Source organism: Triturus cristatus, chromosome 10 (assembly GCF_964204655.1).
Source record: "Triturus cristatus chromosome 10, aTriCri1.1, whole genome shotgun sequence".
NCBI lineage: Eukaryota > Metazoa > Chordata > Amphibia > Caudata > Salamandridae > Triturus > Triturus cristatus.
Genome location: NC_140593.1, coordinates 1026473274 through 1026501132, shown reverse-complemented (window position 1 = coordinate 1026501132; position 27859 = coordinate 1026473274). Strand labels below are relative to the sequence as shown.

The 27859-nt window shown below is 46.3% G+C and overlaps 1 protein-coding gene across 2 annotated transcripts in view; it reads left to right on the top strand.

The window, feature by feature from the left end:
* The window catches only part of KNOP1 (lysine rich nucleolar protein 1), a 123571-nt gene that overhangs the window by 53246 nt on the left and 42466 nt on the right, over window positions 1-27859 (top strand). For both annotated transcript variants that reach the window (XM_085629070.1, XM_085629068.1), the window contains exon 3: window positions 19026-19094. In XM_085629070.1, coding sequence (XP_085485196.1) covers window positions 19026-19094 — 69 coding nt within the window. The remainder of the gene's footprint in view (window positions 1-19025; window positions 19095-27859) is intronic.

Here is a 27859-nt window from a genome sequence, read left to right as displayed (position 1 = left end):
GACAGCTGTGTACCTTCTTCACACACTTTTGCATATAATCACAATTACAATTGTTACACTGAACCATAGCTTTTTATGCTCTATAGAGAGGCCAGGCATTGAAAGATTATGTATTTTGACCCCCTTTATGACACCCTGGCGGGCACTGCGAGAAATGTGCACTGCTTTCGGCCTGAACTCCTCAGCTCTAGATCGTGGCCCACCCACAACCTGAACTCTCATAGCTATATTGAAGCAACTCTTTTCGCACTATATACTATAAATGAGTAATAATTTGCATGAAAACCCATCCTGAAAAAAGAAATTATGCTTAGGGAATGAAAGAGTAAGTAAACTGTAAACAGGAACTACATTGCTCTTCCCAGGCTTATGTTATGTTATGTTATGTTATGTTAAGCAGTTTTATAGAGCGCGACAGCTGCCTCAGCCAGGAGGCGTCCTGGCGCTAAGCAACAACAGAGCAGTACGCAAAAACACTCAAGGCCTACGAGGACGGAAACAGGAATGTCTTGATTGCTTTCCTGAAATGGAAATAGTTAGTAAGCTCCCGAATGTGAACCGGCAAAGAGTTCCACAGCAAGGCCGCTCTATGCCGGAAGGAGCGCCCGCCAGCGCGGGCTTTCCTCATCCAGGGAACCACTACTAGACATTGTCCCATAGATCGAAGTGATCGTGTGGGAATATAAGGTAAAAGGAGATCGGACAGAATATGAGGGGATGCCAGCTTCAGAATTTTAAAGGCAAAACAGAGTGCCTTAAACTCAATTCGCCTGGCTACCGGTAGCCAGTGAAGGCGACGAATAGCGCTGGTCACTGAGCAGGTTCTACGCAAGCCCAGGAGAGATCTGGCGGCCGCATTCTGGACTCTCTGTAGCCTCTGTATTTCAGATTTATTTGTTCCTAAATACAGCGAGCAGGCATAATCGAGCCTTGACAAAATCAGGGCCTGAATAATGGTCTGCCTAGTTGTAGCATCAAAAAAGGGCAGAATAGATTTAAGTCACGTAGCAGACCAAAACAAGTGCCTGCCACCCTCTTCGTCTGGATCTGAAAGTTGAGTGAGCTGTCCATCCAAACCCCCAAGTTCTTTACTACCGGCTTGGGGGTAGGTGCAGTGCCCAGACTGGCAGGCCACCACAGGTCACTCCAGCGGCCATGGTTCCCCCCCACCAACAACACCTCAGACTTGTTAGTATTCAGTTGTAAACAGTTGGCGGTCATCCACTCGGCGACTGCAGAGAGGTCGCCCTGGAATTTCCCGGCGTCCTGCTCGGGGTCGCTCGAGAACGCCACCACCAGCTGAGTGTCGTCGGCATAGGAGACCATGGTCAACCCCCTGCTCCTGGCAACCTCCGCCAAAGGTTGAACATAAAGATTAAAGAGCAGGGGGCTCAAGGACGAGCCCTGTGGGACCCCCTGATCAATAGGGAAGGTACCAGAGGCAAAAGGGGGGCGACTACCTGAAATGTCCTGTCAGCCAGGAAGGAAGACAGCCATCTAAGAGCTAGCCCAAAGACCCCAGCCTCAGATAGGCGTTTCAGCAGGATGGCATGAGACACAGTGTCAAACGCGGCACTGAGATCCAGAAGGATCAGTGCCGACGTCAGCCCTGCGTCTAAGGCCGCCCACAAATGTTCAGTTACGGCTAGAAGTGCTGACTCAGTACTATGACCAGGTTGAAAGCCATTTTGAGACAGGTCAAACCTCCGATTTACCGTAAAGAAATCCGTAAGGAGGGAGGTAATATAGGCGTCAGTGATTTTCGCAACCCAAGGTAACAGGGAGATGGGGCGAAAGCTTTCTGGTTTATGGGCGTCTAAAGAGGGTTTCTTGAGCAGCAGAAGAACCCTGGCCTGTTTCCAGGCCCTGGTCACAACTGCCTCACTCAAAGACCCATTGATCACCACTTCCAAAGGGTGGATAATAGTAGATAATATTCTTTTAAATTGATCAGGCTTCAGAGGGTCAGCGGGAGAGCCTGATTTAACCTTGGCGCAGAGTGTCAATAACAGTTCTTGTGTAATGGGAGGAAAAGTTTCAAGAACCCCGTAGATAGATTTACCAGAGGTCTCAGAGAGGCCTGTAGAAACCATAGGAAAGTTTTTATAAATATCCTCGACTTTCTTAATGGAGAAATTGGCCAATTCTTCGCACTGCGAGTCAGAAGTAATCCCTGAACCTGCAACATCCTTCTGAGTTGTGAGCCCCGTCACTATGGAGAAGATGGTCTTGGCCGGGTTAGAACTACCCCTGATCTGCTCGGCGTAAAAGGCGGCACGCTCAATATGAAGAGCCCTATGATAGCGCTTTATAGCCGCACGATAAAGAGCCTTAGAAGATGGATCAAAGTCCCGTCGCCAGACTCTCTTCAACTTCTTATACAGCTTGCGTAGGTCAGCCAGTTTTGCATTATACCAGGGGTTGGGTTTGTTAGCCCGATTCCTAGACAACCTAGCAGGAATAAAAACATTAAACGGCTGAAAATCCAATCAGAGAAGGTAGAATAGGCCTCATTAGGGTCAGCCGGAATGATCGTAGAGGTGGCTGCAAGATGACTTTGAAAGTGTTCCCAGCTCAGTTTATGCCAAGGACACTTGACAGACGAGGTACTGACTGGTTTACATGTTGGCAGAATATCATAGATCACCATAGTGACTAAATAGTGGTCAGACCAATCTATAGGATTTGAAACAAGGACCTTAAGAGACGATATGTTAGTGAAAATGGGATCAAGTAGGTGCCCAGCCACATGAGTGGGGCCGGGGACCCGTTGCACGAGCTGGCATGCCATAAGGTCAGCCAGAAAAGATAACACAGTAGGGTCAGAATCATTTTCTAGGTACAGATTGAGATCGCCTATGACAGAACAATTAGAAGCATTGACTGCTAAAGTGCTAACTATCTCAGGCAGGGCAGTTCGGAACTCTGTGGATGGACCCGGAGGGCGGTAAATCAATAGTCCTGACATCGTATAGTTACAATTGAAGGTTATTTTGAAAGAAGCGCACTCACAATCAGCAACAGTCTGTTTGATAAAAGTGCAAGGAAACTTAGTTTTAAGGATAACTGCAATGCAACCTCCTCTCCTAGGTCTATTAAGAGTATACATCGTATAGTCTTCAGGGAGAGCAAGTACCTGCTCCGTCACCGTATCCTCTGAGAGCCAGGTCTCAGTAAGAAACAAAACGTCAGGAGACCTGTCCTCCAAGAGGAAGTGAACATCAGTAAAATGTTTAACAAGCGAGCGACAGTTAAGTTAGCAGACAAACACAGAGGAACGGGAAGCGGAGTTGCTAGGTTTACCCAAGATTAAAGAGGAGAAGCCGCAGCGCAAGCACCCAAACGGGCCTTCTAGACCGACCGGCCGAGGTTGGGAACACTCCGCTACATGCCTCCCAATTGCAAACAGCTCAGACTGGGAGTAAGTATATGCAGATCTAGGCAAACTGGTAGTGTGTCCGGCGTCCAGCGACAGACTGGCGCGGACGGGCGCAGACGGGCTTGCCTTTGGCGCGTCCGCTGAGCGGCCGGGCACCTATGGCAAATTTAAATTAGCCCCCAGGAAGCGGAAATGAGGAGAGGGGGGAGGAGCCACGTCCCTCTACCGGGATTGGCAACCCGCCGAGCCCGGAACTGGAGTGCCAGGCAAAGGAGCAGCAAAATGTGTAGGAGGAGTAATAAGTGCCGGTGAGCCTCTTTTAATGATCTATCAACAAATGCGCGGCGAGCAGGCAAACAAATACATATAATAAAAACATTTTTTTCTGGCGGCGTCAATTAAAATCCTAACAGTAATTATAACAAAAAGATAGCCTACGATTCAGCGTAGCGCTCTCAGTAGCTTAGAGGGCTGTGTTTGTTTTTTGTTGGCTGCGGCTGTCTCTGGTGGTGTGGGTGTAAGGGAGGACCAGGACATTTACAAGTGGAGCACTGGCCCCACCAAGCCAAACACCCCCCTCCTGCAGTGATGGCACTGCAGTGCTTGATTTGCTTTGTCATGGATATTTGAAATCTTACAGTGTTGGAAAAGCTGCCAGGCCCTCATCAATCTAAAAATAAAACATTGGCTACAAGCAATACATATTTTTGAGTCCCTAAAAGCCATAGTAGTCCTTAGCATGTAAGGGAACTAATTGTGTGTGGATGTGCTCAATGTGAAAGGGCAGAATGTCATCACTCACAGTGAAGTTAGCCAATGGCTGAAGTGAACTTACCCAGTGTCCTATGCTTATGCTTTAGTGGGTGGAATTAAAATGTGAATGACACAATACCAAAGCAGTGGATGGAAAGGGCTTGCAGTAAGCCCATACATAAAAGTATAATATACATATAATTTTAGTAAAATCAAAAGGTCTTGTCTACCGCCAGTCTGATTGTGTAGTTTGTATTTTTATTCAACCAATGCAGACATTCAGTAGGTTGGCAGCTTGTTTGCATTGTTAGATTACAGAAGGATGGGCTTTGATGCAAAATTCATTGTGTAACTAGAGCTGTTAGGCATATGTTGCATCGATTGATTATTGGTTTGTCATAATTGTGCATATATTGCCATTTTAACACATTTTAGTTTTATTATGGGTATTCAAATGAAACCGAAAGATGCACATATGTTTTTTGAGCATATTACTTCGAAGCCGGCTTAAATAAAAAATACGTTCTTTTTTAACCTGTACCTCTTCAGCTAAAATATGGCCCTGGTTCATAAATTGTAGTACAGTGAAACTGAATAGGATTGGAATCACTGGGTGAATATTAATGTTTAAATGAAAGAACAAAGAAAATCGTGAATTTAGGTCGCCATATTACATAAAGTGACCCTTGGGAGTACATTTTTTTGTTAGGGCCTGTTCTGTGGCATTGCTTTACGCGGGCTCCTAAAAAGTTGAAGAGCTGGTATATTTTTACCTTTTTGGTGGTACATATTGTTTTTTTACTGGAACTCTAATAATAAGTGCTACATTTGACTAGAAAATACAACAGTATTTGTTGACTGTTATAAAGAAAGCTGCACAACACAGCAAGCCAATACAACACCAAAATATGACTCAACAAAATATGTAAACAACAATACAAAAAGAGCACAACAAAAACAGAACCATGAAACACTGCAAAATACCACAGCAAAACAGCATCTAGAGAACAAAGTATAATGAAACCACAAAATAACAGCTCAGCTCTTGTACAACACACCACAGCACAATAATATAACGTTGTAATAACCACCCTGAATACAGTCACATAAAATGCACCACAATACAACATATCACAAAAACACAATAATACATCATTTGAGTTTTTGTTTTTTATTGCTCCTTTCTGTTGTTTAGTTGTGTTTGCTGGTATTATTTTGTTTTGTGTTAGTCTATAATGTGGTATATTGTGCTAAGTTCTTGTGGAGCGGTTTGTGGGTTGTGTTGTTGCATTGTGGAGGTGTGTTGCCATTGTGGTTTGCATTGTTGTGTTGGTGTGCTGTGTCATTGTGAGCATTTGTGCTGAGTGCCCTTGCATTTGTGGTGCTGCATATTGCACTGTTGTGTAATTAGGTGTTTGGCTATATTGTTGTGCTTTTGGCTTTTGTTCTTGCACTGCATTAATTTGCACCTCAACTGCAGTTCTTCTGCTGAAATGCGCACAAACACTCTTGTCGCATACCACCTCCTCAAACACACTTTCGTGACATAGTGGTAAAGGTGTTTGCCAACCAAAATATGCTCTGAAATCCAACCCAGTGTTTTCTAGTTTAGGGCAATATTTAGGAGCATTTTACCTACTAAATTACAATTGTTCTGTACTTGACATATAGTTTCATCCCTCCACAAGACCCACCGCCATCCTTCTTTTTAGCCTATACTGACTGCATCTAGGGTAAAATTCCAGAAACTATTTTCTAACAGTAATATACAGCTTAATATGGCAGCTTTTGCTGGGTATGCGGCAGGTCGGGATCCTGCAGACCTGTAGAACACTGCTTTTATTTTTAGCATAGTTTGGGAACCTTACCCTGCTGAACATTACAATCACAAGTAGGACCTACGGAGAAAATCTACCAAGGTAAGATCATTATGTTGAATGCATTATATAAATATCAGGCAAATGAAGAAAAACGAATTCAGTTATTTTATGTAGCATCTTAGGTTTTTTGTATACAGAATCTTACTTGAATTCTGACAAAGAGTTTAGTCCAACTTATGTGCATCCTTACAGCCCACTTTCCAAGAATAGTAGTCATCCTGTTAGGAAACTTTTCACCGCACTTTGGGCCTCATGTAGGTAGCGAAATACCGGTCGGTAACGGCCGATTTTCGGTAAATATGCCGTTACCGACCGGTATTCAGACAAGTGAGATGTAGGAGTCCAAAAACCACTTTTCGGTAAATATGAGGCGGTAAATACCGATTCATAGTTACCGAATTCTAAAATACCGATTCATATTTACCGAATACATAATTAACGAATCGGTAAATATGAAGTGGTAAATATGAAGTGGTAAAAATTTAAAATGACATGTAGGAGCAGTCGGTAATTAAGAAATCCAGGAAAATCGGTAAATAAGAGTCGGTAATTAACACGGATGGAAAGCAGGTGGTAACCATCAACAATGCACATAAGCAATCCCAAAATGCAACAGCGTGGACAACATGGCCGCCATGTACGTCATTGCAAGGCGCCTACGTCTACAGGCAGCAGGACTGAGGGTGTGGCGACGGGAGGAACAAATCTACAGACAGCGCATCACACTATTCCAGCTGACTGATGCAGAGATACATGAGAGGTACAGGCTACACCCCGAAACCATCATGGACCTGATAAGGGACCTGCACCCACTCCTGGACCAGCCAACAAGAAGGGCGCACGCCATACCACCACATGTGCAGGTGCTCTGCAGCCTACATCTACTGGCATCCGGCAGTTATCAGGTGGTGACAGCTGCGGTGGGTGGTGTATCCCAGAGTTGCCTGTCCCGTTTCTTCAGGAAGTTCCTGGATGCCATGATGCAGAGAATGCACCACTACATAAGCTTCCCAAACACACAGGCTGCACTGCAGAAAACAAAAACAGACTTTTATCACATGGCACAGTTCCCCCATGTCATCGGCTGTATTGATGGTACACACATCCCAATCTGTCCACCAGCTGATACAGAGCACATCTACAGGAACAGGAAGTCCACCCACTCCATCAATGTGCAGGTGATCTGTGATGCAGGGAACATCATCACAGATATTGTTGCAAAGTTTCCTGGGAGCACCCACGACTCTTACATCTTCCAGAATAGTGGGATCTACACACGACTGAGTGCCGGCGAATTCGGAGAGGGATACCTGCTGGGTAAGTAACAGTGACGCCCCTTGAAACCTGCAAATCAGAGTGTATAGAGGCATGTAACTGATGGTTCCCTTTTACTCATCCAGGCGACAGTGCATATGCATGCCGGTCATTCATCCTCACTCCCTACCTACACCCAGCAACCCAGAGTGAGAGACGATACAACGTGGCCCACAAATCTACACGCAATGTGGTGGAGCGCACGTTTGGACTACTGAAGAGCAGGTTCCGCTGCCTCCACAAGAGCGGAGGCGCACGCCAGTACAAACCCATCACCTGCTGCAAGATAATTGCCACTTGTGCAATGCTGCACAACCTTGCCACGAAAAAAGGTACAGATGTGGAACTAACATATTTTGAGGACAACGAGGATGAGTCAGGCCAGCCAGAGGGCAGCGCAGCTAGAGTGCCAACTGCAGTCGATGGGAGAGAGAGACGGGCAGAGATCACATGCAACTATTTCTGAGTAAGTGAGGGGACACAGCGAGTTGTGAGAAGTCATGACGTAGTTTAATGTGGCACCACGCCATGAACACATGAACAGGCCAATCTGGCAATATGCCATCTATACAATGAGTATGTCCAGGGTTACGTCACCCAATGGCAAGTGGATAAGCAGGGCCACATCAATGTTTGCGCATACGCGCTGCAGTGGTGGATTGCACGGCCTGTGCATCCTCACTAGAGCCAACCCCAAGCCGCCTGCTGCTCCTGCGTGCTTCGGGGACGGGGGGTGTGATGCTGCTGCTGGTGTCGATGCTCTCCGCAGCATCCCCTGCAGCAGTTGTCGACGCCTGACTACTCAATAGCACCCCTAGTGCACTTGTCACCTGCACCATCCCCCGAGACAGGTCGCTGCAGCACTGTGTTAGGCCCTCCTGCATCGTCACAGAGCGCCGGCAAAGTAGGGAAGTCGCAGTTGCCAGACGGTTGAGTGCCCTGCTGGTAGTGTCCCTTCGCTGGCGTTCCCGGCGCCGTGCTTCGATGTCAGCATCTAATTTGCTGCACAACTGCTGGATTGACTGGGACATGTCCCGAATGCCTGCAGCCATGCCGCCAATGTTTGTGTCCATGTTGACTAAGCTTGTCTTCATCACCCACATGTGCCTCTGGACTGACATAACTGCCTTTGATTGCAGGCGCTGTTGCTTCAACATTTGGCCCTCGAGCCCCAAGAAGACACCATGGCCGTCAGTGGGTGCTGGTGGACTCTGGACACGCGACCTGCGGCGCCCTCTTGCTCCCGTCTGTGCTGCCTGTGAGGTGTGGGGCACAGTGGGATGGCTCCCTTCCTGGGGCCCGGTGCGGTCTTCTGGGCCCATGCTGTCGTCTGACGAGGTGTCTAAGGCTCGTAGCCTGGCTGCTGGACGCCTCCTCATTCTCACACCTGCAAGCGGAGATGTGGCCGGTGAATCGAACATGAGTGGCGATGCTGGCTCTGGTGGTGGTGATGCTGGCTCTCGGTGAGGTGATGCTGGCTCTGTGTGCGGCGAGGCTGGCTGCGTAGGTGGTGCGGCTGCAAGTGGGCCTGCTCCCTGGTCTGAACTCGTGCTGGCTAGAGGTGATTTTTGTGGCCGGTGTGCCGTCTCCCCTGCAGCATGCCCTGTACTGCATGATGTCACATCTGTGGACAGAAAAACAACATTGGCTCAGTGTCCCCGAAGGGCTGCATTGCAAGCGTCACAATAAATCATTTCACATTCCAATCTGTCCTCTGTCTCCTTGTGCCTCGAGTGCGTGACATGCCTTGTTGCCCTGTGACATTTACGTCATGGTTAGTGTTGCCCTGACTACATCTCCCGGAATGCATTGCCTGTCTGCACTGACACGTGTGGACTGCAGTGTGATTCTCGTTTCACAATGGGGGATGTGGGATAGGGGTAGGGGGGGCTACATTGCTGTGCTTTCGTCTTACCTTGGTGTGTTGCGGCTCTGGCAGAGCTGTCGGCGTCCCCAAGACCCACGACGCTCTCTTGCTCGAGTGTGGCCGCCACCAGCTCCTCCAGTTCGGTGAGGGCAGGTGCCCTGTTGGTTCCACCTCCGGTCTGGCTGGCCTCCTTCTGGATGTCGCCCATCTTCCTCTTGGTCACAATCCTCAGGTCATACCAGCGCTTTTTGAGGACCTCAATGTCCCTGTGGGTCACTCCCACAGCATTGACCTGCGCCTGGATGGCCAGCCATATGTTGCGCTTTTCGGCCTCAGGCACTTGCAGGGATTGCCTCCCAAACAGCTTCTGGTGCTGCTTCACCACCTCCTCCACCAGCACCTGGAGTTCCTTGGGGCTGAATTTGAGCTTCCTCCTCCTTTCCCCTCCGTCTTTCTGTGTTCTCTGGCTGGACATGCTGTTCGTTTCCCGCTCGCACATGCAACTGCTCCCTGCCTCTCCTCTGCACTCCAGGCCTCTCCAGGGTCGGCTAATTATGTACACCTGCCTGGGTGTGGCCACTTCGGCTAATTGTGTACACCTGCCTGGGTGTGGGCAGTTCCTGGTTGGGTGGGCTGTCGTTGCACAGGATTAGCTGTTTCGTCAAGTCATGTGATGTTATTTACCGAATCCGTACGTACCGATTCGGTATTTTCCGAATCGGTAGATACCACCTCGGTATTTTCCGATTCGGTAGATACCACCTCGGTATTTTCCGAATCGGTAATTATCACCTCGGTATTTACCGAATCGGTGAATTCCGATTCGTATTTACCGAATGTTACCGAATCGGTAACTGTTACCGAATTTTTACCTACATATAACTTACCGATTCTAATTTACCGATTCGGTACGGCTCGGTATTTAAGAACCGGTAAAATTTATTTACCTACATGAGGCCCTTTATTACTATCAACTTATCTTTATTGACAGGAAGAATTCTGCAATATTAAAAATAATTATTTTAAACCCTTGAAAAATGAACCCTCCTTCTCTGCAAATTTCCATCCTATCTTCTGCCTCCCAAATGTTACCAAAATGATGGTATAATCAGATATTCAGCAGCTGAAGACATGTTGAGTATCGTGGTATCCAGGTCAAGCAATAGGCATTCCAGTACACTCTGAAAAACATAAGTAGGCTTTGATTTCATTACTGGACTAACTCCTACTGTATTTTATTGGTATTTGTATAGCCCTTTATTTCCCCTTATTTTGGCCCAACGTGCTTTGTGGGTGGCTAAGTAAATAAACTACTCCACTTTTATTATGTATATAGTGATTCGTACCCCTGGCAAGGTTGTGAAGTGCCCTGATTTGCTTTGGGTTCTTAGGTGTCCATGTAGTTGTAGTGGAACTGGTAGGTGGGTTGCATGAGGTGTGAGACGTGGTGTAAGGATGCTACATTGTGCATCGCTGTGCATTTGTCTGTGGTTGGGAGTTATGTCACCGCACAATTTTAGGGGATGTGTGTAGCAGGAGTGTTTTGGATAAGGATCGAATGTGCATAACAATGACCAGCATTTCTTAAGAGTTCAATCTAGGTAATATTATGTTTCAGAGAAACAACAAGGTTTTTATAGCCATTCTAAACTCAGGGTGATTGTTAGATATACTTATTTTGTTTAGGGGGTTGTCCCAGAGCATGCAAGTCTACCCACAATCAAATTTGTTATAGTTTTTTTATTTTATATGGGTGGATGGTGAGGAATGGTCCCATTGCAAGACTGATAGTTCTTCTTTGCTAGCAGAATCTTACATTTGATAGAAGGAAGAGGGGTCTTTTCTCCTTGTTTGCCCTGCGTGCACTGCAAAGAGCTTGGGATCCTTCCAACTACTTGGAGCCAGTGCATAGCCTTGAGCAAAGTGGACATGCATGCTCAAGTTTACCTTTAGTTGTGCTGTTGTATTGTGGCTCCATTGCAATTAGCTGATTAGGTGTCTCTGGAGGTGGGCATGACGACACTAGAGTGCTACAGGCCTGACCCTATAATAAAGTCCCAGGTGAGAGTACAACTTGCATACCATTCTTGTGGTGAAGGATGCATTTTTTGTCATTTGATGGATCTGTGGTTTGTCGGATAACCTCTGGGACATTTCTGTACCGCCTTGACCTTTATTTTGAAATCCAGTGCAGGAAAAAACATTGGTAAACTGGCCAATTATTTCCCTCCTGAATGATATACCTAAAACAGCACTTCACAAATAACTGATTTAGAAAGTATTTGAGAGCTGTCCAGATTGTTTCAGAAAGATTATTAGAACAAACAGGGATAATCAGTTGCAGCTGGCATCAACGGGGAGTGGTGGGGCAGGCAAATGGGTGGTGTATAAAAATAAACAGGCCTTTGCAATGCAGTAGGTCTCGCATTTACGCGAGTTTCAGCTATTGGTATTGTAAATGACGATTCCTTTTATTTATGTATTAAAAACCAAAACATAAATAAAAGGCAGTGTGATTTACAATGCCAATAGCTCAAACTCACGCAAATGCGAGACCTATTGCCTGGTGGCCATCTCCTTGTCCCCTGATGTGCTGCGGTGCAAGGTCACTCACCTATTGCATAGAGTCGTTCATAACTTGTTACAATGACTTATTTTATCTAGCAAGAACTAGATGCTGAGGTGACCTTACTGGGAGCTCTAAGATTGGGATAACATGAGGGCTAGTTCTGCTGTCACGAGCTTTAAGTAGCAAAGCTGATCAGGGGGAGCTGTCACATTTTGGAAAGAAGGCCTAAACACCGAGACACTTATGTGTGGGTGAAGGGTGGGAGGGGGTCCTGGTGAGCTCATAAAGGAGGGGTTCAAATGGAGTGTGGCCCCTGCCTGGGCTCTCTTGAATTATAGGACCACACTGCCGACGGATATTCTCTGTAAACAAAACAGCCAGGTGGCAATTAGGATAGCAATGTTATTTCTGTGGTCACTCAATGTGCAGTGCAGGAAAAAGGTGGCTCCTTGCCACACGTATGAAAGACGATGGCGTAATCTTCCTCTATCCACGCCCATCTTGCCACCTCACTGGACGATGATAGAGGGACTGGCATGGATGGCCCCTTAAAGACGGCAGGGACCTCAAGAGTGGCCGAGCTGCGAAAAGGAATGCCGCTAGGCCCCAGAGGAAGGACACCTATTGGTGCAGCCTGGGCCCTCTCTGAGGGCGGAACAGCGCTGGCCTGAGTGATGTCGGGCCTGTGTCCTGTGCTGGCAGGGACGGTGGGGCACCAGCAGTTGTGACGCTACCCGGGCTAGTGCAGCAGGGGCTCCCCGCAACTGCTGACCCCAAATCTCAGAGAGGTGCGAGTTGCCTTGTATGATCACTATGACACTGCCAGGCCCGGCCATCTTTGTGTGTAAGACTAATTCAGCATACTGTAGAACACATTAAGCACAGGAAAGACACTCCGGGGAATAAAATGGCCCACGTGCGGCTGTAGCATCAACACGGACTATGACTGCTGCCTACACTCTACATTGCAGCTACTGGGGATTCGGCGCAACGAGGAAAGCGCATTGGAGTGTATAGATCACTTGTTCTCCACAAACATCTGTATACAGACACACGCACACAAACAAACACATCTGCATACTGAAACACGCACACAAACACTTCTGGACACGGACACAGACAGGCTCACTCAAACACATCAGGATACAGACACACGCACACAAACACATCTGTATACAGACACAGACACGCTCAAATGGATTAACAGACGTACACATGCGTACATCAACACGTTCACTCTGACACTTAAGCACATCTGTACCACTTCCAAACCAGCATCCACGCACAATGAAACACTGTTTCAGACGTATTGGGCCAGTAACATGAGCAAAAAAAATAAATGTTCACAATAAGCCACCCTTGGCAGACCCGTTAACTTCCAACCCGCTATGGAAATGCGAAGTGGCAATGAGGGTAGAAGATTTTTACCTGGGGAGCTATTCTGGTACTGCAGCACCTGCCGGGGCGATGGACAGACGGGACTTCTCCTCCCCCGAAGGTGCCTGATGGAGGGGTTAGGCAGCCTTCCCAACTTTGAGCGCAGCTCCTCTTCTGGTTGTTGACGTCCTGCTGGGCGGGGTGAAAAGCTGACCGCGCTTCCTCGCTGAGGCATCCTAGGTTACTCAGCAAAGGCACGGCTTCTCCAGTGACGTGGTCCTCCTCCTGGAACTCGGGCCAGAACGGTGATTGGCAGACAACAGCTGTGCGCTGACATGCGCACCGAGCCGTATAGGTGATCCGTGGGGTCAATTAGGTGCAGGCAAAGCAGCCTCCGTGACAGACACCAGCTGGGCCCAGGTTAAAACATACATTGTTGCAGGGCCGCTTAGTACAGTACTTAATATAGTGTAGAACGCGCATGCGCCGCTGCCATGTTTACGTCAGGCAGAGATGCACGACACACAAAAATAGTGCGTACAGTGCGGACGAAAACTGTAGTTGGTGGCCGCTGCTTCCGGACTACACGGAAGTCAGTTTGCCATCAACAGTCAGTCAAAACCAAGCTAACAAAAGCTATACAAACATTCAGCAAATGGCAAGCAGCAGGAGAAACTACCGTCCGCTTGCCAACATATAGAGATTACTTTAAGTCTCGCTGAGACAGCGCATGCGCTGCCAAGGCGAGACCTAAAAACACTTACCTTCAACACATCCTCGCTACATGTCCTCCTGCTGCTGCAGTCCGAAGTTCAGCGCAGGCCCCAGCCAACTGCCTTAACCAATCCTGGTGCTACGCTCAACCAGCATGAGAGAAGCGCCAGGATTGGGGGGAGCGGCCTCTCTCGGTTCTCCGCTGTCCACTGGCGGCCTGCACTTGCTCTAACAAGACAGCTTGGTTAGAGCTTTTAAAGTGTGCATGTCTGGCTGGTCTTCGCAAGACAGCTGACCAAAGGGATATACTCACTTTGAAAAGTGCCAAGGTAGCCCACCCTCCTCACTGCTGCTGACTCAGCATGCCCCGCCCCTTCCTGACCCTTGATTTGGGACCGAAGGATGAAAAGAAAATTTAAATTTTATTACCATTTGATTTTTCTTCTCTGGGGCTTTTGGGGGCAGTTTAGGTGGTGGGGCGACGCTCCTCCGCTCTCTCTGAGGAGCCGCACCTGATCTGATGAGACATGCAGACTACCCTCTCTTATGCCCCTACCATTGGCTGAATCTTGCGGCGAGGTTCAGACTGACGGATGCACCAGTTGTAGTGCAACTCCTGGGGGTACAAGAGCCTTTGGCAATAACAACACTGGAGGGATTTATAAGGGAGAGGTCTCTATCAGGTCTATCAATGATGCCCATTCACCTGCCTCTCATCCGGTGGCTTAGCACAGGAAAGTTCCATCTAAATTCAAGGGGGGTGATCCTAAAACTATAAATTCAAGTAAAGGGCAGTCACTCTCAGCACCTAGTTCACCAAAATCCCACACAGCTTCCTGGGATCCTTGGGATAGTATTTGTGGGCAGTTGAGCAATCTCTTAGGGCACATTTTCCCATAGACACAGAATAGTCAAAACCCTTTGATACATCTGGCCCTTAGATCTTAAACTCCTCCCCTTGCACAAGCGCCTTTCAGCTGTTGAGGACCATGTGAATGCTCTTAATAAAGAAAACGAGGGATGGACATCTGGCCCCCAGAGGTGCAGCTTTGCGCTCTTATGAGTGAACCACGGCCCTCCACCTCAACTGGTCCTACTGTTGGGCCCAATGGAAGGGGCCCACAAGATAGGAGCGATATCATAAGGCCTAGGGTTACTTCCTCTTTCTCAGATCCACCTTCCAGCAAGGATCAATGGAAAACCAGGTTCTCAATGAAGACCAGGGGTCCTTCAGCTGTAGCTGGCCGCAGCCTTGCTTGGATTCTCTCCCGGTGATTAACCTGCCTCTTGCCAGGGCCCCTAGTCTTCCATCCGGAGTTACGGAGACCACTCTCTAGAGGGGAATTGGGCCACTACCCAGAATGTTTCAGGGTGATTGATCATTATAAACTTTCTTAAGCCATGATTTGCGGGGGAAGTTTTGCTCCAGACCAGGACAAGTGCATCATATCCAGGAGCAATAAACATTCTCCCTTTGGGCCTCTTTTATTGGCATCTGGCGTTATCTACCCCCCTGTCGAGAGGATGTCAACCCCAACTCTGTTGTCATGATCAGCCCCTGTATGGGAACAGATGCACGGTCCTTGCTAACCTCGAGGATATTGATTGATAAAAAGAGAGGGAATGTGTCTCTAGCAAGGCTGTGGTTGCTAAAAACGTTACACGTGATTATTCATCATCTCTCAACAAACCTACAACACCTCCTTTACCAATGCAAATCTCCCCGGAATCCATTGACGTACTCCGTCGCCCGGTTGTGCCCCTGGACTCATGTTTCAAACCTTCGTTGATCTCTATCTGGGGGTATGTCTGAAGGGTCAGGTGTCACCTCTCGCTTACAAAGACAATACCAATCTTAAATTTCTTAGCATGGATATTGCTGGCTTGTCTTCTAAAATATATATTGACGATTGGATTACTCTTTTTAAGGTCTACAATATTGTATTTTTTCAGTAGACATGGTCACAGGAGGATATTTTCTTTCTTCGGAATACCTGTTTTAATCTTTCTGCCTCTCCCTCCACTGTGGGGTGAGCAAGGGGTGGTTTGGCTGCATGGTTTAAAGTAGGTATTGGCTGCAAAATAACTCCAATATGGTGGGATGAGGAATACATGCAGGTGTTTGAACTAATTTGGTGTTATAATGGTTCATTTTTATAATAATGATATCTCTGGTAGGGATAATTGGATTCTGCTTGGGCTGTTTATTCGACTAGGTGAACTAGCAGCAAATTCATGCTCACTCACGTGGACCTTTTAATTTAGTATTGGCGGGTGACTTTAATGCAAAAGTTGGTATTTTGCCGTTTTTATCGCCCCCAACCTTTACACCAGACTTAGATGAATCTAACTATAGGAACCAAGAAATCATGGATTCTTAAGCACAGGTTTATCAGGTGTAAAGATGCGCAACTAGAAGGTTCCTCTGCCTGCAATGCATTTTGTTCTTTCTTAAAGAATGTACTTTATTTGCGTGAATCCGTGCTGTTTTAGAATTTGACTTGATGGATATTTATTGAAGTACCTTGTCGTTCCTATGTTATATTTTATTTTAAAATGATGTGTGCTAGCTCAATTTGATGTTCTTATTATGTTTCTGCTAGTGTTTCATCTCTTTTTATCTATAATGAAATACTATGATTTTATTATGTTTGTTTTATGATCTGTCTTTCAAGAGATTGGATAAAGATTAATTAAATTTGATTTACAATATTCTATCCTGTCTCTGTGGTTATTTTTTACAGCAGCAGTATTATTTTTTTCTTCTCTTTCATTCAGGGACTTCGTTTTGGTTTTTTGTGAATTTACATCTAGATTGAGCAAGCCTTTCTCCCGATGATGATGGTGGTTTTGTGAGCCTTTTTTGGGGTACCACTTTATCAGAGATCTCCGAAAGCCATTATTAGAATTGTTTAACTCTGATTAGACAGTCCAGCGGCTGCTTAGCAAACACCTCTACATGAAACCAGTCAGCTTCAGTTTTATTCCATCATCTGGTGAATGTATTTTGTAAGAGGCTGGTGGTGGGTGCCGTTGGATGGTTAAGGTCGAAGTTGATGATGTGATGGTCACAGAATGTAGTGGGGATATATTTTGTCACTGAGCTCAGTTTCTTAGGGGCTTTAATTACATCGAGGGAATGCCTGCATAGTGGTAACACCATCAGCTATAATATGTTAGCAAATCTCGTAAGTAGAGGATTGCATAATTTGTAGCTCCCTAATCCCTAATTTTCAGTTCAGCTCTCTCTGTTTCATTACAAGGGACCTTCCTGTCTAGCATTTTACTGATGTTGCAATCTAGTGAAAGGTAACTGAGTTGAATTAAACTATAGACAACCCAATTTCAAAGCAACATTATCTCAAACATAAAAAAGTGAATAGTATTAGTTGGGGATGCTTACTAAATCTTTCATGTTTAGACAGTTCTGCCTGTGTGATGGAAGGCTCAGTAATTGTAGAGTTCTTCAAATTAGTCTTTTCAGCTAGTTGTACAATCTGTCTTTAGAATATTGCTCATGTGTGAGGGATTTGTTATACTGTTGTAGGAAAATTTCCTCATTCAAAACAATGATTTTGGCCTTACGTCTAGACAGTCGACCTCGAAGCTGGGGAACCGGGTTCAAGTCTCAGTAATGACGCTCAACATCCTGTGATTCTGGGCAAATCACTTAATCTTCCCTTGCCTAACAAAAACTAATGTGGCCTTGTGTTATGCAACTGGTGCTCATGTAAAGCCATCTGATACCTGTTATCTTCGGGTCGAGTTCACGCTATATAAAACTCTTTAAAAAAAAAAAAATGATTCAGTAATTGAATGACAATATACCATATTCATTACTCTATAACAAAACATCTAAGCTCCCTTCAAAATAAGCAAAAAGAGGATCAATGTAGTGACCTACCAAAATTAGTTTGTTTTTGTCTGAAAATTAGTAGGGCTCTGCATAATTTAGGCTGGATTGGGACAACGCCAGGGAATAACTACATCCCAGCATGAAAGATATAAAGTGGTCAGGGCGGAACCCTGCAAACCAATCTCATCTAAACTGTGGATTGAGAAGATTTGGTTGACTGTATCGGGGGGAGCAAAATGAGGAAGGGTGCTCAGCATCCAGAAATATTCTGAGATCTTTCAGCATTGTTACCAGGATGGTTTCAGTTCGCATTCCAGGCTGGAATCCCATCTTAACAGAGTCCAATATGTGAAGAGTTTCATGATGCTTTGTGAGCCAATAGTTTCCCCCAATCTTCTTAAATGCTTGCTACAGGGAGATTAGTTTATACTTTGACTCTTTCATGCTCAGACAGACTGTGGGCAGGACTTCTCTTGAGGAGCAAATGTGCTCAGCAGGGATATTAAAGTAAAAGGAACCGGAACAGTAAGGGCCATCACTTTTAAGACAGACACTGGGCAGATGTGATCTAGAGAAACTGATTTGAATGAGGCCAGCCAGACCTGGATCTCACTAACAGTAATTGGAGAAATGAAATCTTGAATGACCTTTGCTCACGATGCTGCATTCATCCAACTCTTTCACTGGCCCCCAAGCTTTTATCTCTCCAACTACATCAAAGCAGTCATCTAGTTACCCATCCATGCCCCCACACTTGAGTCCATCCTTAAATACACCCACACACATCCATCTACCCACCCATCCACTGTTGTATACACCCAGAGCCATCTAACCATTTATTCATCTATGTGAATAACCTTAGAACAATCAGTATATCCCATTGACATGCCTGCATATGTCTGTGTGTGTTATGTGACAATAGTTGTCTGCTTCCTTCTGTGTTGACCCAACAGACAGTAAAGTCCAAAAATTCATAGCTGCACTCAAATCAGGTCAGCTCAGCGAAAAAGACAGGTAAGCTTCTGATATATATATATATATATATATATATCATTGTTTGTTATAAAAGCAGCCTTTTTTTGAGAACCCCAAAGGCAAAGAGAACAGAGCGGTTGAAGCCTAGGTCCACAGTGTAAAAATAGGCTTTGGAGTTACTGAAAGTACACGCGTATCTTTTCTTGTGTAGTAATTGGAAACCGCACCAATAAAAGCTATTCTATAGCATTATTGCACTGCACAGTAATATGCTGTTTGGAAAGATGCTTTAGATTTAACAACCAACACAGTTTCATTGTGATTTTCTTTTTGTGCTGCAGGAGGATGATCCGGATGTGGAAATTGTTTCAGTGAAGAAGGGAAACAATGATGAGGTGAAGATCGACAAGGTATTGTTGGATGTTTACTAATGCACGTTCTACACTATTTGCTTTTGTAATTATTTTAAATATGGGCATCGAAAACAATAACCCTGTGGATAATATTCAGACTATTATGGAGGGCAGACTGGTTTGTTTGCTGGTATGTGCTTTGGTAAATATTATAACCCCTGGGACCAAGACTGCTTTGCTTCATTTAGGACAGTTGATCATGGGGCTTACTATATATATAAAGATAGGGGGCTTACTTTGACCCTAGTGCCTCTTCTTCATTCCTGAAGTGACAGTGAAGTGTCAAAAGCTGCATGATACCTGCACTGTCCCATTCTCCCCGTCCTTGAAGGCCACATTCCCCATTGTGTTGCTGTAGAGCTTCCTTTTGAGGGCCTATACCCTTCCGCCTCAAAATGTAGTGGTCTCTCCATTAGCCTCAAAATGCTGTCTGGATTTGCCAGGATGGTTTCGCTCCAGCTCCGGTACCACAGCAACCTCCAGGCTCCACTGATTCAGAAGTGGGGAAAGACTTGCAGGAAGGAGAGCAGGAATGATTGTACACCTGTGTGTACCTTTCAGCCCTCTGCCTCACTGTGAAGTGCCCCTCCACCCCCTTTTACCTCTGAATCGCCACATGACTGTATCTGAATTGACTGTCCCACCGTGGCTGGAGAACTATTGCTGTATTTGAGCTCTCTGAGCACTGGAGGAGCAAAACAGCCCTGGGAGAGGCAGCCTGGAATCTCAAAAACCCTCTTCCCTTGCCCAGAGTCTCCTCTTGGTTCTTTGGACCCCCAGCCTTCCAAGCACAGTTTGCTTTTATTGCAATTAATGACCCCTCTCTGATTGGGGCCCTGCAACCAGGCCCCATGACTGTGCGAATGCTGGCTCTTGGTGGGTGTCTTCTGAGGATTGCTGGGCCCCTCTATTCGGGAGGAGCATGGTGATGAATTTTTGGTCCTTATTGCGAGAGGTATGTCAGAATGGTCTGGTGGTGAACGATCCAACCCACTTCTCAGTGTTTGAGGGTTTTTGGTACTGCAAGGTACAGCTGTCCCCTGTGGCACAGAGTAGTCGTACGTAGACCCAGCAAAATGTGTATAGTGTGCCTGCACAAGATGTGGTGCTGCAGCCATGTCCCTTTCGGGATGGTTTGGTGTCACACAGCTACGACAACCTCTGCTTCACCCCCCTTGGTAGCTTGGCACGAGCAGTCAGGCTTATCTCAGAGGCAAATTGTAAAGCATTTGTACATACACACCCAATAGCACAGTGAAAACACTACAAAAGGACACTATACAAGTTAAGAAAAATAGCCAATATTTATCTGAATAAAACAAGACCAATATGACAAAAATCCAACATACACAAGTAAATGTATCACTTTCCAAAGGTTAAATCTGTTCAGTCCTGAAAAATCTATGGATGTGTCACTTTTAGCACAAAGTACAAAGCATAAACAGATGCTGGAGAGGCGAGACTTCGGAAAAACAAAGCTATGCGTCTGTTCCTTATTCCCAGGGGAGGTGATGCCTTGGTTCCTTACTGCCAGGGGAGTTGATGCGTCGGTTCCTAACTGCAGCATAGGGGAAGTGATGCGTCGGTTCCATACCGTCAGGGGAGGAGATGCATCAGTTCCTTACTGGAAGGGGAGGTGATGCGTCGATATCTGGACACGCGGCCTCGGTTCCTTACTGATGGGTAACATCGATGAAGAAATTGGCACCCAGGGAACATGCGTCGAAAATTCAGATGTGCTGTGTCGATGCGGCAGAGCAGGCGCTGTGTCAGTTTCACAGCTGTGAAGCAGGTGATGCATTGATTCTTCAGCCACACAGCAGGAACTGCATTGGAGTCAGAGCTGCTGCCACGGATGTCGGGGACACGGTGCTCGGGCTGCAGTACTTTTCCAGCTGCACCACAAGCGCTGTCGATTCTCCAGCCACACCGTTGCAATGCATGGATTTTTAAGCCGCACTGCTGTCTTTCGTCAAGAAACCAGGCACTAAGAGTCGATGGTTGGATTTCTTCTTCAGATCACCAGATTCTACTTCCAAGGACCCATGAACTGAATTTGGCACCACTTGGCAAGTCAGGGCTCTCAGCAGAAGAACCCGGGCACTGGTAGGTGAAGTCTTTGGCCCTGAGGCTTCTTAACCGGAGGCAATCCCACACAAGCCCTTGGAGAACATTGGAAGCAGGATACAGAAAGCAAAGTCCAGTCCTTTCACTACCCAGACAGAAGCAGCAAGAAGCAGGCCAGCACAACAAAGCAACAGGCAGCGTGGCAGTCCTTCCTACAGCATCCAGATCTTCTTCCTGGCAGAAAGTCCTCAGTCCAGAAGTGTTATGGTTTGAGAGTGTCAGAGGTCCAATACGTATACCCCTTTCTACCTTTGAAGTAGGCAAACTCCAGAGGAAAGTCTTTTTAGTGCACAAGACCCTGCCTTTCCTGGACCTGGCTCCAGACACACTACAGGGGGATGGAGACAGCTTTCTGTGAGGACAGGCACAGCCCTATTCAGGTGTCAGTGACAACTCCTTACACCACTCTAGCCCAGAAAGGCCCATCAGCTTGATGATGGCCCATCAGGATATACAAGGCACACCCCTGCTGTCTTTGTGTGACTGTCTAGAGTGAATGCACAGGAGCCCAACTGTCATCCTCATCCAGATGTGTATTCTCAGACAGGCAGAGTCACAGAATGGTTAAGCAAGAAAATGGCCACTTTCTAAAATTGGCATTTTCAACACGCTATTTAAAACACAACTTCACCAAAAGATGTACTTTTACATTGTGAGACCAAAGACCCCAAACTCAAATCTCTATCTGCTCCCAGTGGTAAATAACACTTAAAAAAATATTTCAAGGCAATCCCCATGTTACCTTTTGGGAGAGATAGTCCTTGCAATAGTGAAAACCGAAATTAGCAGCATTTCGCTATTAAGACATGTAAAACACACCAGTACAAGTCCTACCATTTAAATACACTGCACCCTGCCTATGAGGCTGTTTTGGGCCTACCTTAGAGGTGACTTAAATGTAGTAAAAGGGTAGGTTTTGGCCTGGCAAGTGGGTGCACTTGCCAGTTCGAAATAGCAGTTTAAACCTACACACACAGACACTGCAGTGGCAGGTATGAGACATGTTTGCAGAGCTACTCATGTGGGTGGCACAATCACCAGCTGCAGGCCGACTAGTAGCATTTGATTTACAGTCCCTGGGCACACGTGGTGTATTTACTAGGTACTTATTAGTAAATCAAATATCCCAATCATGGATAAACCAATCACCAGTACAATTTAGACACAGAGCATATGCACTTTAGCTCTTGTTGGCAGTGGTAAAGTGCCCAGAGTCCTAAAAAATAAAAATAAACCTGCACAAAGGGCCAGGTCCAACATACAATATTTGCTTTTGTCATTATTTTAAGTGTGACCGTCGAAAACAATAAATAACCCTGTGGATAATATGTTTTGACTACTATGGAAGCCCTTCAAGATGGAGAGCAGATTGGTTTGTTTGATGGTATGTGCTCTGGTAAATACTATAACCCCTGGGACCCAGACTGCTTTGATTCATTTAGGGCAGCTGATCCTGATGCATAATGTATATAAAGTTATGGGGCTTACTCTGACCCTAGTGCCTCTTCTTGGGGCCTGAAGGGACAGTGAAGTGTCAAAAGCTGAATGATACCAACACTGTCCCGTTCTCCCTCTCCTTGATGGTCACAGTCATCATAGTGTTGCTGTGGGGCTTTCTCCTAAGAGCCTATACCCATCCACCTCAAAATGTAGTGGCGTGTCCATCAGCCCCAAAATACTGTCTGAATTTGCCAGAATGGTTTCTCTCCAGCACCCTGGCAACCTCCAGGCTCCACTGATACAGAAGTGTCTAAAAGACTTGCAGGAAGGAGAGCAGAGATGATTGTGGAGTCACTTGTCACCTTTGTGTACCTTTCAACCCGCTGCCTCACTGTGAAGTGCTCCTTTACCCCACCCCCCACCTTTTACTTCTGAACTGCCGCATGACTGTGTCTGAATTGGCGGCCCCGCTGTGGCTAGGGTACTATGCTGCCTTTGAGCTCTCTGAGCATTGGAAGAGCAGAACAGCCCCCGGAGAGGCAGTCGGGAATCTCAGAAGCTCTCTTCACTCGCCCACAGTCTCCTCTTGGTTATTTAGACCCCCAGCCTTCCAAGCACAGTTTGCTTTTATTGCAACTAATGATCCCTCTCTGATTGGGGCCCTGCAACCAGGCCCCATGACTGTGCGAAGGCTGGCTCTTCATGGGTGTCTTCTGAGGATTGTGAGCCCCTCTATTCGGTTGGAGCATGGTAATGAATATTTGCTCCTTATGATGAGGGGTATGTTAGAATGATCAAGAGATGAATGATCCAACCCACTTCTCAGTGTTTGAGGGTTTTTGGTACAGTTGTCCCCTGCGGCACAGAGCAGTGGTATGAAGACCCAGCAAAATGTGTATAGTATTCCTGCAAAAGATGTGGTGCTGCAGCCATGTCCTTTTGGGGATTATTTGGCAGTCCACCTAGGGAATAGACAACCATTGATTGGGCCTCCTGAATGTGTCATCTTGATAATTCAGCTCTGAATGTCCAAATAGTGGCAGCTAATCACTGGTAATGCTCTTGCCTGAATCCTGTCTTCCCTTCCCTAGCTCCTATGGTATGAAGTTGTATGGTCTTCTTCTGGGGCCGAGCTTTCAGAATCAGGCACAGTGATCTTGTTTTGTGCATTTAGCAAGTTGTCCAATGTGAGAGGATGTAATGAACTGCTAGTCATCTGGTGCCCAACTGACTCTGAGACGAAGGCTGGAGAAGAGGATCATGACCCAGCTGTGACTTGTGAGACAGCGGAGAACAGTTTTGCAGGGTTGCTTCGTGTTAAGGTGCTGGTGTGGGAAGCTGACACTTAAACCACCCCAAAGTGGATTCTTAGTGTGACTGCTGGCAGCAGGCAAGGGTTTCTGCGGCCGCATTGTGACATCTCCTGATCGTGGATCTATGCCCATTCAATGACTTTCTGTTTGCATCGCCCTCTTTGATCTTCCGCTTGTCTAAGCTTTGGCCTTTCCCTCTTCTGTGTGGTGATGACCTCCTGTATGCTGCCAACAGCAGTAGTTAAGAGTGTGTGACTTAGCTTATCAGATACTCCCTCCCAATTGTGGCAATTTGCAGCTCTAGACATTGGCAGTTGTTTGGTATGGGGAATTGATGTTCACTAGATGGCATTACCTTCTAATTCGATAGAGGTTAACTGCGAATTGCAGCTTTACCTTTATCGTAGTCCTTCTGTTAACTGCTGTTAGCCGACTACCTGATAATGCATGGCATACTTACAATTAGCAGGCACAGATCGACTGTGCCAGTCCCCACCTTCACCAACCCGGGAAGTGGACGAGTCTCCACATTAACCTCCTCAGCTGGTGGGAGGTGACCCTAAGAAATGGTACCATCTTGAAGAGCACAATGAACAAGTTACTTACCTTCAGTACCACCTTTTCTGGTAGACTTTGTCTAACCTTGCGGCACAGAGGTACTGCAGGAAAGTTTCTGGCTCCAGTCTGACGCCTGTAGAAGTATTCATAAGATGAGGAATATGCGGTTAGAAGTCTCTATCAGCAATATGACATGTAAAGCACTCAATGTCAAGGTGGACACTTTTGTAATTGATGTCGGTCTTCTGCTTATTGACCTGTCCAAGGTATCACACAGGATGTCTGTCATGAAAACATTTGTGTCTGACCTGAAGTTGGAAGTCGCCACCCTCAATTGACAGATGGAATAGATCCAAGGATGTTTGAAGCACTTCTGATTTTGAGGAAAAGATGCAAATTCATATGCCTTTCTAAAATGATAGTGGGCTCAAGTACTGAAAGTTTCCTTGTTACCTGACTCCCAAGGGTGGTCCCCTGAATGGGCTCCAAAATTCTTCTCTGATGAACAGACGCACAGGTCCACAGGGCCTCCTCTGCTACAAGGGCCTCTTTCTGCTCAATCATACTTCAGGTTTTGAATTTCAGGAACCTCAACCATGTTCTGTAGTGGTCCACTACGATCAATAATGATTGCATCCAAAGTTTGCAACAATAATGCAAATTGTTTGATGTAGTCAAGATGAAGCTCTGGGCCTGGTGCTGAAGTATATCCTATTGTTTGCCATTGATCTGAAGAAGGCCTGGGACTGGTCTGACAGATAGGCTGGAACCAATGGCTGGTGCGATGGAACAGGGTCGGGGTAGAGACAGGTGCTCATGGTTTGCGATGCAGGAGAAGCAATCAAGGGTCATGGAGGCCAGTGAGGCAACAGGAAGGGGTTTATCACGCAGACATAGCAACCAAGGAGAATTCCTTGCTCCACAAGTGCCTTTCAGCCTTTCCTACCTGGTCATTCTGTAACACCAATGATGGCTGACTATCTGAAGTAATTGTAGTATGGTGGTTAGTGGGACTGGAAGAGAAGCGACTAATGCGTCATCCCCCACACGTTTAGATGATAATTGAGCTGTATTCCACTTGGAGAGGGACACAGACTACATGTTTCTGAGGGGTTTTTGCTGACTCAAGGTGGCAAGAGGCAGTAAGATGAGCTGGTGCCTAAACTCGCCCATATTTGGATTTATTTTCTTATAGTAGTTACAAGTGGGTGACTTGGCAGTAAGTTTGCTCATACCCTTGAGGCATCTTGGACTGGAGCAGAGAGTATTGTTTCATGGTTCTCTGGTTATTTTTTTCATAAGGGAAGCAATGGATTCTGCCTGGGGATGGGTTGTTCTGGTTTGTTGGCATGTTTTTGTATTGGTTTTACCCCAGGTTGCTTACTGCTGTTCACTTTGCTTTTGGGCATGTGTGCGCCTCTATGCAAGTCTTGGCTCAGGCCTGTCAGATTTCTCATACTTTTTGAGTTGTGGCCCCTGTGGCTGTTTGTACGGCTTTTTGCCCACCAGCATGGGGAATTCTAGGCCAACTACATGGGAGTTGCAATAGGTGGTCCTGTGAGAGAGGCCCGGAAGGACATGATGTGGGCCTCGGGTTGAAAGACTCTGACATCTTTTCATGCCTCCGAATGATAAATATCACTGCTTGAGTAAAATGTGAGAATTTAGCTGCACTGAATAACCAGTATAGGGGTCCTTGCTCGTGAAAAGTTCTTAATGCCACTTTGTTCAAGCTACCTATGAGGTTAAGGAGTCAGCTGTTCTGCACATTGTACTCACACTTCGCCAAAGGCATGTTGTTTTGGGTCATGCTAGGACCCTCATCTGAGGGTACTTTTGCGTGTGTAGATAAGCAAGGCTGATATGTCATGGTGAATGACGGCCCACTGTGTTTAATAAATTAGCGTGCACCAAATGAAAATGAGGTGGCGAGGAAACCTCAATTTGCTATAGGAGGGTGACTTCAGTTGTGTCACCAAACTTGCTAGGTTCTTTCCTATGCTTGCCTTTGTGGCTAGCACTTGGGCAACGTCGGTTGACTAGACTAGTTGACTGGTTGGGCTTTACATCATGTAGGGCTTTACTCACACAGAGAATACTCGTCCTGGTGTATAGTATTCATACTAGGTTACATATGTTCCTACAGAGGCTGGTCACCCGGTAGTGAATGGAGGCAACAGCTACATGAGTCACAACTGGCTCACTTATAAGCACACAGGAGAGTATCAACTAGTTTTTCTCTGAATTCTGCAAGCTCTTATTGTAGGAAAGTGAAATATTATATGAGTTGGGTGGGTAGCCCTACTATGTAATAATATAGTATCATAATACCCCAAAGATGGTCCTTGGATTCACACTAACAAATCCTTAGCTCAGTCCTGATAGAGCGGCATAGAGCAGTCCGGCTTTACTAGAGGAACATGTGTTAAGCATTTCAAAGTACCAACATGGACGATAAGTAATTGACACGACTCAGGAGAAATCTGACTCAAATTTATAAAAATAAAGTGTCTTTTTATCTAAATTTAGACATCAAAATGAACGGAATAGCATACATATAACCGGAGTTATGGATTTTTGAAGCAATATCAGTGTAGTAAAATAAATGGAAAAGATAACATTGGGGTCAATGGCAAAAGCCACTAGTGACAATCGGTCACTTGCAGGTTGAGTTACATGGAACCCTTACAGGGTTAAGGCCACGCAGGCCCCATGACCAGGTCACAACAGTCAGATGAGTTTTACCTAGCTTGTGGAGTCCGGGTGCAGAGCTGAGCTGGCTGTCCTTGGTGCTGAACAGGACCTGTGCTGTTGGTGATTTTACTGGGTGTGAGAGCTAATAGCCAATGTGCAGTTAGTCCCTGCAACTAATCCGCCCCTGAGGTGACCACATCCGGGAGTGTTAGTCACTGTGTCTACCCAGAACCCACTATTTAAACCCTCCTAAAGATGTATAGATCAGGCTGCCCACCCTGGAGGTGTGTCTAGCCTTCCTCCTGGAAGTATATACTTCCTGCATACGGAAATTCTCACCTTGCCCAGGTGCAGGTATGCCTGGGGCTGGTCGGCCAGAACACAGTCACGCTGCGGCAACCACGTGGGCAACCTCTAAGGTCGCCACCTGAGTGCATGCCCTGTCACCCAAGGGACGAAATTCATGTCAGGGGTGAGAAGGCACATTGGTTGATACCAAACATGACATATTTTAGTGGTAGCATAATGGAGCTGCCAATCTCGAGAGTGCCTGGTTGGCAGCCCATGTTATCCTATGGACCGCTAACCCGCTAGTAGTTTCCAATGGGGGAACGCCACAATAGAGACATA